A 19,402-nucleotide genomic window follows, 5' to 3' on the forward strand; every position below is an offset into this window, starting at 1 on the left:
TCTGGTGCTGAGGTCACTGAGGTGGTTAAAAGGCTCCTCTGTGACAAGGCCCCAGGAGTGGATGAGATCCGGCCAGAGTTCCTTAAGGCTCTGGATGTTGTGGGACTGTGTTGGCTGATGCAGCTCTGCAATATCGCGTGGACATCGGGGGCAGTTCCACTGGACTGGCAGACCGGGGTGGTGGTTCCCTTATTTAAAAAGGGGGACTGCAGGGTGTGTTCCAACTACAGGGGGATCACACTCCTGAGCCTTCCTGGTAAGGTCTATTCAAGGGTTCTGGAGAGGAGGGTCCGTCGGATAGTTGAACCTCAGATTCAGGAGGAGCAATGTGGTTTTCGTCCTGGCCGTGGAACACTGGACCAGCTCTATACCCTTAGGGGGGTCCTGGAGGGTGCGTGGGAATTTGCCCAACCAATCTACATGTGTTTTGTGGATTTGGAGAAGGCGTTGGACCGCGTCCCTCGGGGGGCCCTGTAGGGGGTACTCCGGGAGAATGGGGTACCAGGCCCTCTGATACAGGCTGTTTGGTCCCTATATGACCAGTGTCAGAGCTTGGTCCGCATTGCCGGCAGTAAGTCGGGCTCATTCCCAGTGAGAGTTGGACTTCGCCAAGGCTGCCCTTTGTCACCGATTCTGTTCATAACCTTTATGGACAGGACTTCTAGGTGCAGCCAAGGTGTTGAGGGCATCTGTTTTGGTGGCCTGAGGATCAGGTCTCTGCTTTTTGCAAATGATGTAGTCCTGTTGGCTTCATCAGAATGGGATGTTCAGCTTTCGCTGGAGCAAATTGCAGCCAAGTGGGAAGCAGCTGGGATGAGAATCAGCTCCTCTAAATCTGAGACCATGGTCTTGATTTGGAAAAGGGTAGAATGTCGGGATGTTCAGCTTTCGCTGGAGCAAATTGCAGCCAAGTGGGAAGCAGCTGGGATGAGAATCAGCTCCTCTAAATCTGAGACCATGGTCTTGATTTGGAAAAGGGTAGAATGCCTTCTTCGGGTCAGCGATGAGGTCCTGCCCCAAGTGGAGGAGTTTAAGTATCTCAGGGTCTCGTTCACGAGTGAGGGAAAACTGGAGCATGAGGTTGATAGGCGGATTGGTGCTGCATCTGCAGTGATGCGGGCGTTGTACCAGTCTATCGTGGTGGAGAGAGAGCTGAGTCAGAAGGCAAAGCTCTAGTTTTACCGGTTGATCTACGTTCCTACCCTCACCTATGGTCATGAGCTCTGGGTAGTGACCAAAAGAATGAGATCGCGGATACAAGCAGCCAAAATGAGTTTTCTTCGCAGAGTGGCTGGGCTCTCCCTTAGAGATAGGGTGAGAAGCTCAGTCATCCGGGAGGGGCTCGGAGTAGACCCGCTGCTCGTCCACATCGAGAGGAGCCAGTTGAGGTGGCTTGGGCATCAGGTCAGGATGCCTCCTGGCGCCTACCTGGTGAGGTTTTCCAGGCACGTCCAACTGGGAGGACGCCTAAAGGTAGACCCAGGACACGGTGGAGGGACTATGTCTCTCACCTGGCCAGGGAACGCTTTGGGATTTCCCCGGAGGAGCTGGCCCAAGTGGCTGGGGAGAGGGAAGTCTGGACCTCTTGACTTAGGCTACTGCCCCCGCGACCCGATTCTGGATAAGCGGGTGAAAATGGATGGATGGATGGATAGATAAATGAAGGCCGAACTCATACACATTCAGAGAATGCCAAGCGGAGGAGGTGCATTTTTAGGCAACTCTTAAAGGCTGGCAGAGATGGGGATAGCCTGACTGAGGGTGGCAACTGGTTCCAGAGTGACAGTGCTAGGACTGAGAAAGCCCGGTCCTCACGAGTACGACACCTAGAACGATGGACAGCGAGCAGGCCTTGGTCAGAGGAGTGCAGAGCACGTGATGGGGAATGTCTGTTCAGCAGTGTGGCCAGATAGGGGGGAGCACTATCCTGGAAGAAATTGTAAACAAAGACGAGTAGTTTAAAGTGTGAACGATAGACCGGAAGCCAGTGCAGGGAGGCCAGAACCGGACTGATGTGGTCCCGTTTCCTGGTCCCAGTCAGAAACCTGGGTGTGCTGTTCTGCACAACCTGTAGGTGGTGCAGTGATGATTGACCCAGGCCTGCATATAGAGAGTTGCAGTATTCAAGCCTAGAAATTACAAAAGCATGGAGTACCCGCTCCAGGTGGGCTCTCGACAGCAAAGGCTTGATTTTTGCAAAGCATCTCAGATGAAAGAAACTGGACCAGATCACAGAGTTGATGTGAGCATCAAATTTAAGTCCAGCGTCAATTTTAACCACCAAACTGGTGACAACTGGTTTTGAGTAGGGAGAAAGAGGGCCAAGATCAACATACCGACCCACAGCCCTGCTGTTGGGGTGAAAAACAATTAGCTGTCTTTCCCTGATTCAGATGCAGATAGCTGGCCATTAGCCAAGACTTCACATCGTTAAGACAGGACACAAAGGACTGGATAGAGTGACCTTTCTCCTGACACAATGGAGAGTAATGGGCTCGACTCACGGGAGGCGACATCGCCTCTCCATTCATTTTCAATGAGACATGCGCGACAAAGCGATAATCGTGAGTCTCCCTTCTACTAAGCGAAACGCGAAAAACGTGCGTGTGAAATTTTGCGCTCGTGCACGTGTCGTGCACAGGCGACCCAGTGACGCGATCCCAGAAAGTTGAAACATTTTCAACTTTTCATCGCTGTCGCTCGGACGAGGACCAATCAACAGAGGTTTCATTCACTGACCAACGAGCGGACAGGATGCTCCATACATCTCCAAGCAAACATGAAGGAGAAGTTGATTATTATTATGTTTTTATGGTAAAATCAGAAGTAAGATTTCACATAACTCTAGCAGCATCTTGTGAAACATCATATCTACCACTTTTTTTTAACTCTGAACCGCTTAAATAACCTTAATTCCCTCCAACCTGACACAGCCAAACAAAACAACGGAAGTTTTGATTTCGCCATAGAACAGAATGCGTAGACGGCTTTGCCGCTGGCCGCTGCTGCGGATCGCCTCCCGTGTGTCAGGTAATAAAAGCAACGGCGACAAATTTCGCTGATCGCGGTCGTTTGTCGCCTCCCGTGTGTCAAGCCCATAAATCTGGCAATCATCAGCATAGAGATGGAACGCTAGGACATGTTTACGAAAGATTGACCCCAGAGGAAGCAAATAAATGGCAAACAAGAGAGGACCAAGGATCAATCCCTGCGGGACCCCCCAGTGGAGCCCCTCCCAAGAAGAAAATACATCGCCTAGTTTATCACAGAATGTCCTATTGTGGAGATACGATCTAAACCAATCTAGAGCAGACCCTTTGATCCCAACCCATCGTTCCAAGCGATCAAGCAGAATCACGTGGTAAACCATGTCAAAAGCTGCTGTCAGATCTAACAACAGTAGCACCACAGATGTACCCTGATCTAGTGATAGATAGATATAATTTAAGACCCTCAGTAGAGCCGACTCTGTGCTATGGCCAGACCTGAACCCTGATTGGAAGACCTCAAACAGATCAGAGTCAGCTAAATGTGAGACCAGCTGCTAATAAATGACTTTCTCAAGCAGTTTTGATGTAGAGGGCAGGGTAGAGATAGGCCTGTAATTTTTGATCACAGAGACATCAGCACCAGGTTTCTTCAGGGTCGGCCGAACAACTGCTGCTTTCAAAGCAGTTGGGACCACACCTGTGCTGAGGCTCCCATTGATAATCTGGCCAAGTGATGGGCCAAGACACGGACAGGCAGCCTTCCAGAGATGAGACAGCAGAACGTCAAGTGGAGAGCCAGATGGCTTCTGCCTTGCAACAAGCTTACTCAGCTCAGAATAAGAAACGGTATTGAGGGAGCTCAGGGTGGGTGGTGATGGAGGAACTGGAACACTGTCAATAGAGTTACAAGAAATAGCTGCTCTAATACCCGATAATATATGAACAAAGAATTTGTGAAAAACTTCAGAGTTTCCAGCAGCTGTAGCGGACATAAAGCCAGGCTCCTGATACACCAGAACAGAGTTCAGTGTTTTGTAGAGAATCTTGGGATTCTTGGAGTTTGTTTTGATTATGTCTGCAAAATAGGCAGTTCTAGCAGCCCTCACAGCATCCTGATAAGCAACCAGTGATGCTCTGAACAACTCATGCGAGACCTGTAGGCCATCCTTTTTCCACTTTCTCTCAGAGGATCTACACGTCCGCCTACAAGCCTGTGTGACATCAGAGAGCCAAGGCTCCCTCCTAGGCCTGGACTTGCAAAGCTTGAGAGGGGCAACCACGTCCAGGACCTGATTACAAAGTAGATCAAAGTGTTGTGAGTAATGATCAATGTTAGATGGATCTGGGGTTAAAGGTCTCTAACCTTACAGACATACAGTCCACAAACTTTGCAACAGTTTCTGCATCCAGGGCTCTGAACCTAGTAGCTGGAGCTTCACACACAGGGACAGGACATGGCAACGTAACATCACAGAGTGTTGAGTGGTCAGAGAACACAGGAGGCAAAGTCTCAAGGTTCATGACAGGTAGACCAAAAGAGAGAACCAGGTCCAGGGTGTGACCCCTGGCATGAGTTGGGGACGATACCCATTGAGTTAAATTGAATGAATCTAACAAATTCAAAAAACCTTTAGCAAGCACATTGTCAGGACAGCAGATATGGATGTTAAAATCACCAAAAAATAGGACATAGTCATATTTTAGGATGCAGTCTGCCACAAGATCATAGAAATCATTGAGGAAGTTAGAGTCAGTCTTTGGAGGGCGATAAATCAGCACGACGAGCAGGCGGGGGGAGATGCGCAGTTCAAACAGTCACAGTTCAAAGGAGTAAAATGACATAATGGGTGTAAGCTCTTTACAAGGAAAGCTGGATTTAAAAACAACAACCAGCCCACCACCTCTCCCTCGCAATCTAGGGATATTAAAACAGGAGCAACCAGGTGTTATCAGCTCCAGCAGGGTGCTTGAGTCACCAAACGGGATCCAGGACTCACAAATGCACAGAAAACTCGTCATGTTGAATAAAAAAATCCCGAAGAATAAAAGTTTTGTTCTGCACAGACCTGGCATTGACCAGACCAAACCGGTGCTGTGGCTCATCGCGCACGGGCACAGCGAACAGGGTCACCGCACCGGGAGGGCACCACCTCCAGCTCAGAGCCCGTAACCAAGCGCGGATTCTCCCAGCAAACCCCACTCTGGCGAGGTCCTCGAGCCGAATGGCCGTGGCGCGGTGCCAGCTCACCCTCAGAGCCGGACAAGTTCACAAGGCAGGGGGCAGAGTAAACCATCAGATGTCTCGGAGCCACCGGGTCACAAGGGCTTCTTCAAGGATCCAGGAAGTCCAGCCCGACGTCTCATGCGCCGGCTACCTCGCCTTCCCCGTCTTCTGCGATGCTTCATTCTCAAGCTGGGGTGGACAGAAGGCCGACACATCATGGCTGGGGGGGAAGAGAGCACACGGACAGTCCAAGCAACAATGCCATCCGTGAGGTTCCCAGCGCGCAGCGCCCGCTACATCAACAGGAGGACGAAGCCTCAGCAGCGCATCTGAATCATAAGTCACCAGAGAAGCCACACCATTCAGAAAAAGCATCAGAAGCAACAAAAGTGCATAAAAGCCCACATAAAAGCCAGTAAAACGCAAGGTTCCACTGCGTGAAGAGGACAAGCAGCTCGCTGCGGACACCTGTGCGAGAGCCATCAGTCTCTTTTTTTCCCTCTGTTTGTTCACAATGAGCCAATTTAGTCAGCATGTTTGAATAATTTCTGTCTTGAGTTTTTTTTTAATTTTTTGGCTCAAACCTTTTTTTCAGTCTGCTTCTTCCATTTCGGGAGGGACTGAATCTGCCACTTTGCTCCCAGAGTGACAGGTCAGTTTAAAAAAAACTCAGCGATGAATTTAAACGTCAACGACCGTGCTGCATCTGTAACATCTGTAATTATAAATTGTAGAATACTTTTATAAATATCTGACAGGTGAAGGTGTTTTAGAAGTTTCTACCGCTATAAAATTCCATATTTTAGTCATTTCAGGCAAAACATTACCAAACGTTACCTTTTTCTTCACATAGACCCAATTTCACCTACCAGTTCTCTGCGACGGCGCATGACAAACTAAATAATTTAACATGAAGGAACACGTGTTGTGTCATTTACTGATGCTGAAACGTTTTAAGCTGTTTGGGAGGAGAAGGAAACAAGTTTAACCACAAATAAACCATATTTTAACTAGAACTCAAATCTAAATTCTCAACTATTGCGTGCCTGGTGTTTAGTAATGATGGGCAAGTTAGTGTTGTCACGGTGACAACTGATCTGCAAGCAATCTGCTCAAACTACAGCAAAGTGTAGTCCCGCAGAGCAGCTCACAGGGCTGCTGACTGGTTTTTAAGTTGCATCTGAAGTGCAGCAGAATAAAAATCCTCCAGGCAGTTCAGCCAATGCTAAAGCACTGAACACGATTAATAATTAAACTGATTTCCGCCTTCTTCTACAAGCAATGATTCAACAGTTTGAAACGTTAACCTTTGTGATGTTAACCTCAAGGGTCATTTGGGCCAGCGGCAGCAGAGGAGTTTAGAGTCCGCCCCGTAATGGGAACGTTTCCCTGCTCAGTTTGTCGCTGTTGTTGTGGGGAGCCGTTTGTCCGATCACCTTCATTATAACGGCGTAAAAGCCAATCACTTTTTGGGCTTCCCCTGGGTATGTTGGTTGAGGGCTTCCAGGGGAGCCCATTACCTTTTCAAGTGGGAGCCAGCCAGGCTCCCCCTAGCTCCCCAGTAATTTGAGCTCTGCACTTTAACCTCCTTGCCTGCTGGTGGTGAACGGAGGGACCGATGACACCACCAGGGTGTGAATGTGTGTATGAATGACTGATTAAGTTGTAAAGTGCCTTGGGGGTTCTAGGACTCTGTAAGGAGCTCTATCAAATACAGTCCAATTTAGGATTTATCAAATAAGGAAATGATTTATTGTCATTTATGAAAACAGTATAGAGTAGACAGAAGTAAATGAGGGACATGCAGCTGCGTAATGCCAGATCTGTGTGTGTGTGTGTGTGTGTGTGTGTGTGTGTGTGTGTGTGTGTGTGTGTGTGTGTGCGTATCTACAGCAGGTGGACACAGTCAAACCAGTGTTCACAATGACTAGGCATCTATTCCCTAACTGAGGCTCTACTGTCTCCTGTGACTAAAGCTTCTTTCAAAAACATTCCTGAGTCGTCAGACAAATCTAGAGCTGTGAGATCACACACACACACACACACACACACACACACACACACACACACACACACACACACACACACACACACACACACACACACACACACACACACACACACACACACACACACACACACACACACACACACACACACACACACACACACACACACAAATCACAAAACAAGCACATTCACATTCAAATGCACATCAAAATACAAAGAATTCTACAAAACATCTAATAAACACTCCCAATGAGGTCTTGTCTGACTTTTGGAAGCCCCTTCACCTTGCCTGATTAGTTGAACATTTATTTATAAAGCCTTTTGCAACGATTTCCTCACGGTGACAAATAGATTCTACAGAATAAGTAAAGCTGAATGATCATTGCTAACAATTTCAGCAAGCTGTTACTCTAATAAAAGCATCACTCACCTTTCTATTTCTGTGTAACTCAAAAAAAACCATCTCATCTTTGTGCTCAGTAAAAAATGTATTTGAACTGAACAGCAGCAGATCAGAGGAGGTGACGTACCAACGCAGTTGTCACAGATGCTGCAGTGAGATGCTCGTGGGGGTCGGAAGATCTTGCAGGTGTAGCAGTACTTGAGCTTGACGATCTGGTTGTTGATCTGGACGTTACGGATTCGAGGAGGTGGTCGCTGCCCGGCGGGGACGTTCCCATTAGCAGCTTCTGTGAGAAGAAAGAGAAAAATGTTATCAACATCTAGAACAAAACAAGCAAGGAACACAAAGTTCACAACAGTGGAAGGTCAGAGGGCAGAAGTTCACAGATCAGGAGATAAAAGTCTATTTAAATGTGGATAAATGAACCAGTGAGTAGGAATCCTAGCTCGATGCATTAATAATAGCAATAACTGTTGCCAATTTCTCAATATAATTTTACTTCAGCTGTAAATTGCATAATTTCTTGTTGGATTTGAACTTCAAATAACCTTCATAACATTTACACAAATATACTTCAAAGTACTTTTTTATTAGTCTCATTTCTGCACAGCAGTCGCTGCCCAAATTAAATCTTCCAACATTTATTATTGTTGACTATTTAGATTTTCTGATTATGTGGCGCTGCGGGATGAAGGCTAATGATCCCAAAGCTGCAGGCTGGATCATCTCACCAGAGAAGAAGCCTACCACAAGCATGCTGCAGCAAACAGGCATGAGCCTACCGTTAATGGAAAAGAGCAAGCATTTTCATTTGACTTTCTGGAGATGCATTAAGATAAAAAAAAGTGATATTTGTGGAAATTCAATTATCTCAGCAAGAGAAAGAGTTCAGAGATAAGCAGGAGTGAGTCAAATCTAACCTAATAGCATATTTATCAGTTGTGTGTAAAGCCTTCAGTGAAAGTTTTGTATTTGTGCAAAACAGCCAATTTACAAATAAATCAAAAATCTAAATCAGTAGGTAATGGAAGAGACACCCCCCCCCCCCCAACAGCACCAGATAATTGGTATTATGCAGAAGGTGTAAGAACAGAGGTCTTTGGGATGAGCCATCAGAAAATACATTCATGAGTCATCGCTCACAAGGACAGGTGCCACTCCCTTGAGTAGCCTGGTAGCATTTTAAATTTCAAGAGGATTCATCTCATCGTATTAGCTCCCCCCCTCGGGACTGCCACTAGACAGAGGGGACAAAACATCCAGGCTACAGCTGCTTCATCAAAATGCCTGCCTTTTCTTTCTAATGGCTTTTTTAAAGCATGTTTCCCCCTCTTTAGCTGAAAAAAGGGTCTAACACTTGATGAGGGAAATTACAACCGGGTGACAAATTAAAACGCCAAGCAAAGCATAAAAACAGCTAGGGCTGAAACGATTCATCGAGTACCTCGAATAATTCAAGTACAAAAAATCTTCAAGTCAAATTCTCTGCCTCGAGGCTTCGTTTAATTCATGTTTAATTAATTCATGGCTTTGCAATCACCCGGGGTCACGTTTCACCCAGACCGAAATAAGTGACGCACATACATACTGCACTGAATGCACACGCGAGTAGCGAACGCAACTTAACTTTCTCTTAAGCCATGGCGGACAACGTGGACCCCGGTGGAGTGCGAAAAAGACACAAAATGCCAAAGGTGTGGGACCATTTTTCACGTCGTAAGGCGGAAAACGTAGTCCAGTGTAAATACTATAAAATGGATTTAGCCTACCACAACACCACATTCCTCGATGCTGCAGCACCTGACCAGGAAACATCCACATGTAAATGTCACTTCTGCAAGCGGACTTGGAGCCTCTACAAGATAATGCATTTTAGCATGTATTTCTATATATTCTGCAGACACTGTGCGACTTTTTCATTTGTAGCACTTAGTTTCAGCTCACATCGTACGTCTGGTAGCAACACGTCAGCCTTAAAATGTGCTAAAAATAGCAGTTTTTACAACACGTAGGACTTTTTACTGTGTTCTTATTGATGTCCGTTGTCCCTCGGGATTGCTGCAGGAGGACACGGGTATTTATGAGAGTGACGGAGGAAAATAAATAAATGTTGTGTGATCAGTGTAATTTGACATAACCACGGTAAACATGCTTTCTCGACAATCCTTGTTAGTGTGAGAAAAAAAGTGTAGAAATTAAAACGGACGTGTGTTAATAGGGAAATAGCTGGCGAGCCATGTTTGCGCATGCGCCGTGAGCGGTTCTGGTGCTGTTTGGGCCACAGCCGCTTGCATTTGTTTACTGTGAAGTAAAGTTGAAGGGCTGAAGTTTTGAAAACTAATTTTGAATAAAACGAAGTATAACTGGCAATTGCATGCTCATTTTAAGAGGTCTTTCATATTTTATAACATGCTATTTGATATAATGGTTTACAAACGTAAAAGGGTCATTTATTAGAGTACTCGATTAATCGATAAAATATTCGATAGAGTACTCGATTACAAAAATGTTCGATAGCTGCAGCCCTAAAAACAGCCTTTACCGACGTTGACTTTAAAGGACTCACTTCTTTAAAATGAAAAGCTAAAAGATTCCACAGCAAAGTCGGCAGGACATGATCACGTTTAGTCTCATCGAACCCTCCTTGCTCTAAAAACGAATGCAGAGTCGATAATGTGTCCGTGCGTGCGTGCGTGTCTCTCCCTTTTGGAGCTGACAGAGAAGCATGAATCAGGCTTAAGTTTACACACATGTTCCTGCCAAGATACAAAGACAAAACAACTGTTGTCTTAGAAGGACTGAATATAATATTTTCTCACTTCAAGGGTCTGCCTGAACTTGTTTCCATTATGAATATTTTTAATCATTTCACAGCTCTATTAGTGCTGGAACTTGTTTTAAAACCAAAAAGCTATAGCTAATCCACAAAACCAGCTATCTTAAAACATGTTTTCATGCCTCTTAACAATGTTCTAACATAGTTTTACCATGTTGTGGCGATTAAAAAATGAAACAATAAAGAAATAATAGTAATAATGCCAGAAACATTTTTCAGAATGAAAGCAATTATTGGACCTTCCAGGTGTCTGTCTCACCAAACTGCTGATCACATTTACTTGATATTTGTGTTTGTTGTAAATTAGGTGTTTTGCTTTGTGTGTAGGTGCTCAAACATGTTAGCCTGGCCTGAGAGACTCGTCCTCTGTTTAATTCTGCACAGAGAAAGAGTCTGGTTACTCAGAGGTAGAGGCACATGAGGGGCGGGAGTATAGCCAGCTCAACAATAACCAATCAGAAAAAAGGCAGAAATACAGACTGTCCCGCGAGATGCTGTAGTTTTTTAGCTGTAGTCAAAAATGGTGTCTGGCGACAGCGCAAACATCTTTCTTTAGAAGAAAGGTTTTAGCGCTTCTACTTGTGGTATTAAAGACATGTCCAAGTCATTTAGAACAGAGGAAAGAGCCCCAGTGAACTCCACTCCAGACGCCGTCTTCTTTGTTTATGAGAAACTCAGCGTTGATTGGCTTGGTTAGAATTCTCAGGGAGTGGGGTTGTTTGAATAGGAGCGGTACCAGACCCAATGCTTCCCATAAGGAAGCATGGGGCTGGCTGGCCAAGCAAACATGTAGGAAAGGAGATGCTGTCACATTAAATGAAACCAACTCCCTAAAAGAAATAATTCTAAACTTAGTGCAGTATTACGGTGCCCGTCTGGTGACATTGAGGGAAAAAAAAAGTAACTCGTGCCAGTGGCCACAAGATACCTAATGCGTGGGAATGACTTCTTAATGCGTTCCCACGAGGTATTAGTGCGTGGCCACGAACTACATTAAGTATGTCGTGGCCATGTATTAATAACTCGTGGGAATGGAACGCATTAATAAGTCGTGGCCACAAGTTAACGAATCGTTCTCATGCACTAAGTATCTTGTGGCCACGAGATTTTTTTATATCATTGTCACCAGACAGGCACTGTACAGTATAAATTACATCCTGTGGTCAAATTTGGGTACTGCATTCCAAGTTTTAAAACAAATGAGCTACTCTCCCCCTCCCATTTTGAGAGTTTCATGGCTGTTGTCGGTTATGAATCCGTACTAGAACATTCTAGACAACGAGCAAAGACGAGTCATACACAGTAAATTGATAAGTAGATAAATACATTTCACTGTAATATCGAGTTGTTGGTGATTACAAAATGTAGCTTGAGTTTTTTTTAGAGTTGACTATTTCCTCCTAATTCACTGTTAGCATTGTTAGCTCAATGTTAGCATCCAGACTACTTAATGTGATTTTATGCACCCTTTCTGCATGAAGTTAGCATGTTCTTCACATGCGTGTGTGAGTTTTCTCTGGGTACTCCACAGTGCTTAATTTGAGCCGGATCTTGCTGGAACAAGATCCGGGAACTATCTTATTTTGAAAGGACCGTTCCGGCAACTGTCTGCTAGGATCCGGCAACTCGCGACAAACTTGTGCTACATGCAGTTTTCAAATTACGGGTGAGCTAGGGGGCTCCTAGAAGCCCTCAACACACCCAGAGGGAGCCCGAAAACGATCCTGGTTCTACTTATTTTACATTATCTATGTGGACTCTCCGGGGATTACTTTGAGCTGAGAGGCGCAGAGCTCTGATCGTTGATGCGCTCCAGAGAGATGTGTCCTGAGCACGGCCACAGTAACATTCTCAAACTGTCGCCGCCTCAAAAACAAAGTTAACATACAATTGTTTATGTCTGCTCATATCCTTTCATGCTTTATGTCTTTTATTTGTGTCTGATGCGTTTTGCTGCTGCGGTGCGGAGCGCATCACCTGTTTCATCCTCTGGTGACTTCACTGGTGCAGCCGGCGCGCGGCACGCACTCCGCTGTTTTTGCGGTCGGTAGATCTTTTTGAACGGCAGTTCAAAGTTAATTCATGAGGTGAATATATATGAAGCCAAGTAGCAGTTTTTCTTTAAGACTGAGAGGAGATGCAGGAAGATATTTCAGACAGGACAGAAAAATAGTCAAATAAAAACAAGTTCCATTTTGTACCTGGTGGCTGCAACAGACAGACACTATTGAAGGTATACCAGAAGTGAGGAACAGAAAATGAAATGATTCTTCCAATGTTTAGATCAGCAGGAACTCTGAGAGGCTGCAGGCGCATCAGTGAGTTTGCGGCCATTGCACAGGAGGAGGGGGGAGAGGGCTGAAGCACGGGAACAGTAAAGATGCAAAAACTACCGTTGTTAATTGCCCCCCCCCCCCCCCCCCCCCCCCCCCCCCCACACACACACACACACCTGTTTTACCTTTAGTGAACTTTGGTTTGGCGTCAGTATTTGCGTTCCGGGAACGTTTGATTTACAAACTAAGCACTGGTACTCGAGTTTCCTTCCACACACCATAAACAAGCATGGTGGAGACTCCAAAACTGTCCTTAGGTGTGAGTGATCGTGACTAGTTGTGTGTCCCTGTGATATTCTGGCAACTTTTCCAGCATGTCCGTTGCCTCTTACCCGATGTCTGCTGGAGATTTAGACACCAGCTCCCCATGACCCTACTGAAGATAATGCAGATCATAAAATGATAGTGTAACCCTTTCTTTCCACCAGACATGAAAGTGTTGCAAAACGTACTGCGTGGCAAGGAGCCGCCATTAAATCAGATGAGTTCCTGTCCACCAGCAGCAAAGTGTGATGTTTTGGACATGTACCAGAAGCAAAGGGATGCAATTGTTATGTTTTGAGTCTATTTTTACGCGCTATGCTTCCAAAACACGTCAAACTCCCCAATTTAGATCGGGCCAGACAGGAAGTCAAACACGAAAGCAGTTTAAGGCACCTGGAAATTTTCAAAATAAAAGTGACGCAAGGATAAATGTACGTTATTTCCTGTGAAACCTCCATAGCCGATGTAAACAGAACAGAAGATAAACCAGACTTTTTTTGGATTCATGCAGCTGTCTTTCTTCTTGCTTTTTATTGTGTGGACTTCTGGATGTTGCAGTTTTCTTGTGATTTTGTCACTTCGTGGGACCAGCGGCGTGGAACGCTGTTGCTCTTGTTTCACATCTGAAATGCTCTCGGTTGGGAATGAGCTTGCGGGTAAAAAGCCGCTATTACGTTACGTGTAGCTTTCATATGCAGTTGAAAGGATGGGTAAGTATGATAATCTAAGCACAGATATATTTTACTTGATGACGTCCAAACTGTCCTCTAACAGAAGATTCTGATGAGGATGCATTGGAAGACTTTGATTCACGTTAGAGAAGTCTGCATGTTTGCTTCACTAAGAGGCTTTCTCGTTGGTGTGAGGGAATGTAGTTCACTTTAAAAATCTACTTAAACATCTGCAATACAGCTGTTCAGCTGCTCTCATTACTGCATCATATGTTGTTACTGTGTCCTGCGATGGACTGACACTCTGTCCAGGGTGTGCCTCGCCTGATTGCCCATTGACCGCTGGAGATAGGCACCAGCCCCCCCGCGACCCTACGTGGACAAGCGGGTTCAGACAATGGATGGATGTTGTTACTAAAGCTTGGTTATGCTTAACGCGTCCGCGAGGTTTGCACGGCTCCGCGCGATAAAATTGCGTCATTTTAACAACCACGCCCCTCCTCCGCACGGCCCAAACTTTCCACACCGCGCATCTAAGAAACTTTCTAACCACGCGGATGGTCGGACATGGAAAAACATGGCGGACTGGCAAGAACTAGTATGGCAGAGGTTCTTAAATACAGACATTTGTATGATTCTCAGAGATCACCGTGATCAACATGTTAATAATTCTTGGAGAGAAATAGCTCGCACTGTCGGAAAAGACGAGGACGCTGTTAAAAAATGCTGGAATGCCATGTTGTAAACAACAGTAATTTTTACTTCTACTATGGTGTAGTGTTGGATGCATGCCGTAGAGCTCCATGCTGCCGCGTTCAGTTTGGGAGAATATTGGCTCACCGCAGAGACAAGCCGCATGAACCATAAACGCTGCAAGTTGTGAAGCGTGTTCCATCCGCGAGCCGCATCACCAAGCGGAAAGTAACTGCGTCAAGCATAAACCAAGCTTTAAACAGCATCGCCTCCTGTTTTAGGGAAAGTAGCAAAGCATCAAATCACAGATGCGGTAAAAGGAGGATTTCATGTTTTTTTTTTTACAACTAACTACAATTAATTATTAAAATAAGTATGTTTATTTTCTGCAAACTTACTAATTAATCAGCAGACTGACCGAAGGTTACAGCTCTAATTACTGGTCAATTCCAGTGGGATTTTTCTTTTTTCTAATAGAAACATGATGGAATTGGAGTCACAGAGGTCAAACCCACATAGGTTAAACACCGAGTGATCATCATCCTGCATCCAGTATGAGTCCCAGTCATAAAGAGAGCAGAGCTGGCTACCAGCTTACTCCTCCTCAGAGGAATAAACACTTAAACTCTGATCTCAGATACAAATTTCCACCTGCATGCAATGACTGAAGAAAAACAACTCTGAAATAGTAGAAATACTGTAAATTAAATGCAATAATGCGTGTGTCGCTTGTTTTACATGAGAACAATTTAGAGAATAAGACATTAAGACAGAGCTCTAACCCTAACCAAACCTAAAAGCATAACAAAAATGAATAAAACAGGACTGCCTCCTAGTTGCTTGCTGTAAACTAATATACCGAATTTTTCATTCCTCCTAAATATTTCCAGATCAATCACTTCTATCTAATTTGTTGCTCAAATCGTTGGATGTCATTTTGAACAAAGAGCTCTCAGGTGATGATGACACCAAAACCATCACTCCTGTCTCTGACTCAACATTTAAAAGCATCTGGATGAAAGAGTTGGTTCCCCAGGTGTTGCAGGAGCTGATAGTGGTGGACTGGCTCAGCACAGTCCAGGAAAAGACAAGAGGAGGTAAAACAGCATGATTTGCATATGATAAAAAGTGTGTGGGTGAATTTGAGCACTTCGAAGGCAGCTCAAGTTTTTTCTATTAATGCAAAGTAGTTACAGATGATTTGGAGCTTGTTTGCTTTAAACTGTTCCAGCTCATGCTGTGGTTTTTGTTCCATCTTTAATTATATGGTTTCTTTTCTGTTTCGCATCATAATACAAATCAAAAACCAGCACGAAAACACAGTGAAAATGCTGTTTGCAGATATTCTTCATATTTTTGGCATCAGATGTCAACGCCAAGAAAACAACTCAAAATGTCCTTGGGATGCCTCACCATTTGAGAGATGTGATCATTTAGGATCAAATTTAATTATTTTCTGTTTGACGCCTAGTCTAAAAATGTTTTGTTGTTTTAACAATTATTGACCCAAACCTTTTTAAAATTGAAAACAGATTGGAATAAATACTTCAAAATGTAGAAAAACATAAATTAAAATAAAGTTAAATAACTTTCTATATATGTATGTGTAGGATGTCACTTTTGGAGTTGTCAAACTTCAATAAATGACTCAAGAAGGAATTTTGCAGATGTTTGAAATGGGGTGTGACACCAATGTCACCAAGGGCCCTTAAGGGATAAGCTGTTATGAAAACTTAAAACAACTGTTATAAAATCATAAAGACCAAGTCAAGACAGTCTGATCTGAAACGGACCACAAAATTTCACACAGCTGTTGATTTTTAAAACTTTCGATGACAACAAACATATTTTCCACGTTTGTCTTTTCTGTAACTCACCGATTTCCATCTCGATGAAGTTGGCCTCCTCCGGAAGAGCTCTCGGCAGCACCCCAGGGTCGCTGAAGCTCGTCCTCAGCAGCATGGCCATGACAAACAGGAAAAGGATGATGGCAAAAACCGGGATGGCAGGGGACAGGTGGACGGCCAGGTACGGACATCTGCACAGGAGAAAAGAATAATAAGTTAATGATGCTCTAAACAAGCAAAAGCAAGAACTTGCTTTCCTCATGTCAACATACATTTTGAGATTTCCATTTAGGAAAACAAGTTTCATTCCCCCTTATAGAAGGAAACTGATACTCTTTATTCCTGCACCACAGTGAGAAACCACAACAGCACTGAAATGGGAGATGTATCTTCTCAGAGAGACAGAGGGCACGCAGTGATGATATCTTACATATTCTGAGCTGTTGTTCAGCATGAGGTCACGAACCACGAGAGTCGCCGTTTCTCTGTAAGTCACAGCTGTGAATAAACAACACAGAGTTGTGCTACACAACCTTCAGGAGGAGTGGAGAGGTTTGAGCATCGCTGCACGTGTTTGGCCTTCAGGCTCCTGTTAAACCTCCTGCTGCTCAGGAGCAGATGTGGGCTGCAACAGCAAGCCTTCAGCAGTTATTCATAGTTACACTCCATGGCCTCCACTGCCTCACAAGGCTGGGATCACAGCATCTATACCAGCTGGAGCATTTTTATTATACATTAATTAGTAAATTAAATGTTCAGTCGACAAAAAGCTGTTTAATAACAGAAAACTGCAAAGAAAATGAGCTCAAATCATCTGAACGACCTCCTTCTCATCTTGTCAGGGCAGGACTTTATTTGCACATAACACGCAGCGGACAGGAAAACTAGGTTGTGGCTGCACAAAGAACCACCAGTCAGCACGACTCGGCAAAGACCGAAGTCCATCTGTTTAGCTGCAGATAAACCAGGCATGTCAGCATACCTGAGAAATGAGGAGGCACAACAACAACACCACCAGTCGCAGTGTTTTTCCTGCACTAATGCAAACTAAAGGAGCAGAGTTCAGATCAATAAAGATGAGTGTTTTTGTTCCTTATGTGATGCGGAGAGCAGGTTGCCTGTGATGATGACCTGTAGGCATTCAAGTCACGCGCTATCATCACATCCCATCAAGCAGGACTGATGGGCACTTCCTTCCTGAGTGGGACGACTTCCTCTGCTGCTGAGGGGCTGGGTGGTGGAGTGTCACAGTGTGTTAATCAGCACAGAAGCTGCAGAAAAACTGGATTTAATCAAGTTCTTTTGTCTGCATCAGGACCTGCTCCTGTAGCCTCATGTGTCTTGTCCCCCTTGTTAGTGTTGATTGAACTCACCTGCCCCTCGTCACCTTACCCACCTGTTTCCCTGATTACCCTCATGTATGATCTCGTCTTCCTGTCAAATCCTCCGACCTGCCATTATTCAAATAAATCAGTTCTTTTTACCTGCAACCCGCATCCTGTGCCTGCCATTAACTGCATTTTGGATCCAAACTACAACTCCACTTCACAAGTCTGAGAGGGGGGATTTAAAATCAGATAACACCCATGTACCAGTTAAAACTCTTGCCTCCTGTAACTTTGTCCTTTTTGTTTCAAATCTGTCCATCGGCACATGTGAAATAAATTACATTTCCTGTTGGGGTGGATCAGTGAACATAACAGTTTGTGGTGTCACTTTACAGCCTGGAGTTATTTAATAAGCTTTAGGTGTTGCTGAGCAGATTTTTAAAACAGAAACACATCCAGGTGTTCTGGTTTTCCCAGTTTTGGGTCTGGATGAAAATAACCTGCTGCAGGTGGGCTACATTACCTCTATTTAACCAGGTGAGGAGTTGGACCTCATTTGCACTCCTAATTATAACCAGACTAGATACTTTCTTTACAGAAAGATTATTGAATTAATATTTTTCCTCAGAATTTATGACCGGATATTTTGCATGTTGCTCTGCAGCGGATCCCTCACTAAATCAGCATCAGAGTCAGATTTTGCTAGAGTGTGCTAGAGAGCACTTTGATATTCTCCACAACAAACTGATCGATGTCTGCTGCAAAGAGTGCTTAGATCCGCTCAGAAGGAGACCCACAGTGGCCTCTGGTTTCTCTGGTGAGAAACTCGAAGACAGACCCCACCAGTCACTTTAACAATTCACCCTGCTTCCTTCAGGCAGAAGAGTGAGCCACCCCAAATCCTGGAGCAGCTTCTTCCATGAGGCCGTGACCCATAAGCTGTCCTTCACTAGATTTTGACATTAGTGGTTTATTAATGGATTTGGGTTTTTTATTCAGGCTGGCCTGAGTAACACTTTGTGTTTTCCCGAGTATGTTTTTCCTTAAGCCCAATCTTATGCAGTGAATGAAGAGTTGTCTTTTTTTCATAACATCAGGTGATCGATCATCTGCAGGTCTCTGTTCAGTGAACTGATTTCAGTTTCTCCTTTTTTTCCCAGCACACCGAACGAAGGCATAATTTTTCAAATTCCCTTCTGAAACAAATGCCCCAATTTTCTGATTGGGGTAAGATGAGAACTCAGCAGGTTTTAAAGCCAGAAAACCCAAAAAGCACAATGCATTATCACAAGAACTAAACAGAATGCTACAAACAGGAACTTATTTTAAGGTTTTATTCTCAGAATGGCCCCATTCTTCTGAGGAAATTAGTTTACTGATTCAAACACAAAACTAAAATGTGAAACACTTTTTAAAATGAAGCAACTGAAAGAAACTGTCCAGGTGCACTGATGATCTGCAGGACTTCAGCCAGAATCTGCTGAAAAGTTACTACACTGGTCTGCAAACCCTAACTAGAAGGATTATGAAATCCAGGAGGGTCCATTCATGGTGTTTAAAACGTCCACATGGCTCACTGAAGGTGGTGCTACTGCCACACAACTTACAAGGAGATGTTATGACTTGTGTCATAAGTTATAGTACTCCTGTGGTCGATACAAAACATGTTCATGAAGTTGTTTTCACTCATTCCCTCCCACAGAAAGCCATTTCAGCATTCTTGACAGTTTCAGTACCTTCCAGGATGAGCCGTTTCAGAGCACTTTAAAGAGGGACTGCACATAATCAGAAAATGTAACT

At 44.5% G+C, this 19,402-nt stretch overlaps 1 protein-coding gene across 1 annotated transcript in view; it reads right to left on the minus strand.

Annotated features, from left to right (window-relative positions):
• zdhhc9 (zinc finger DHHC-type palmitoyltransferase 9) overlaps nucleotides 1-19,402 on the minus strand; it is a 59,421-nt gene that overhangs the window by 25,592 nt on the left and 14,427 nt on the right. The window contains exons 2-3 of the mRNA XM_070550925.1: nucleotides 16,305-16,465; nucleotides 7,755-7,913 (exon numbers count right to left, since the gene is read on the minus strand). Coding sequence (XP_070407026.1) covers nucleotides 7,755-7,913; nucleotides 16,305-16,465 — 320 coding nt within the window. The remainder of the gene's footprint in view (nucleotides 1-7,754; nucleotides 7,914-16,304; nucleotides 16,466-19,402) is intronic.

This window comes from Nothobranchius furzeri, chromosome 1, assembly GCF_043380555.1.
Source record: "Nothobranchius furzeri strain GRZ-AD chromosome 1, NfurGRZ-RIMD1, whole genome shotgun sequence".
Taxonomy (NCBI): domain Eukaryota; kingdom Metazoa; phylum Chordata; class Actinopteri; order Cyprinodontiformes; family Nothobranchiidae; genus Nothobranchius; species Nothobranchius furzeri.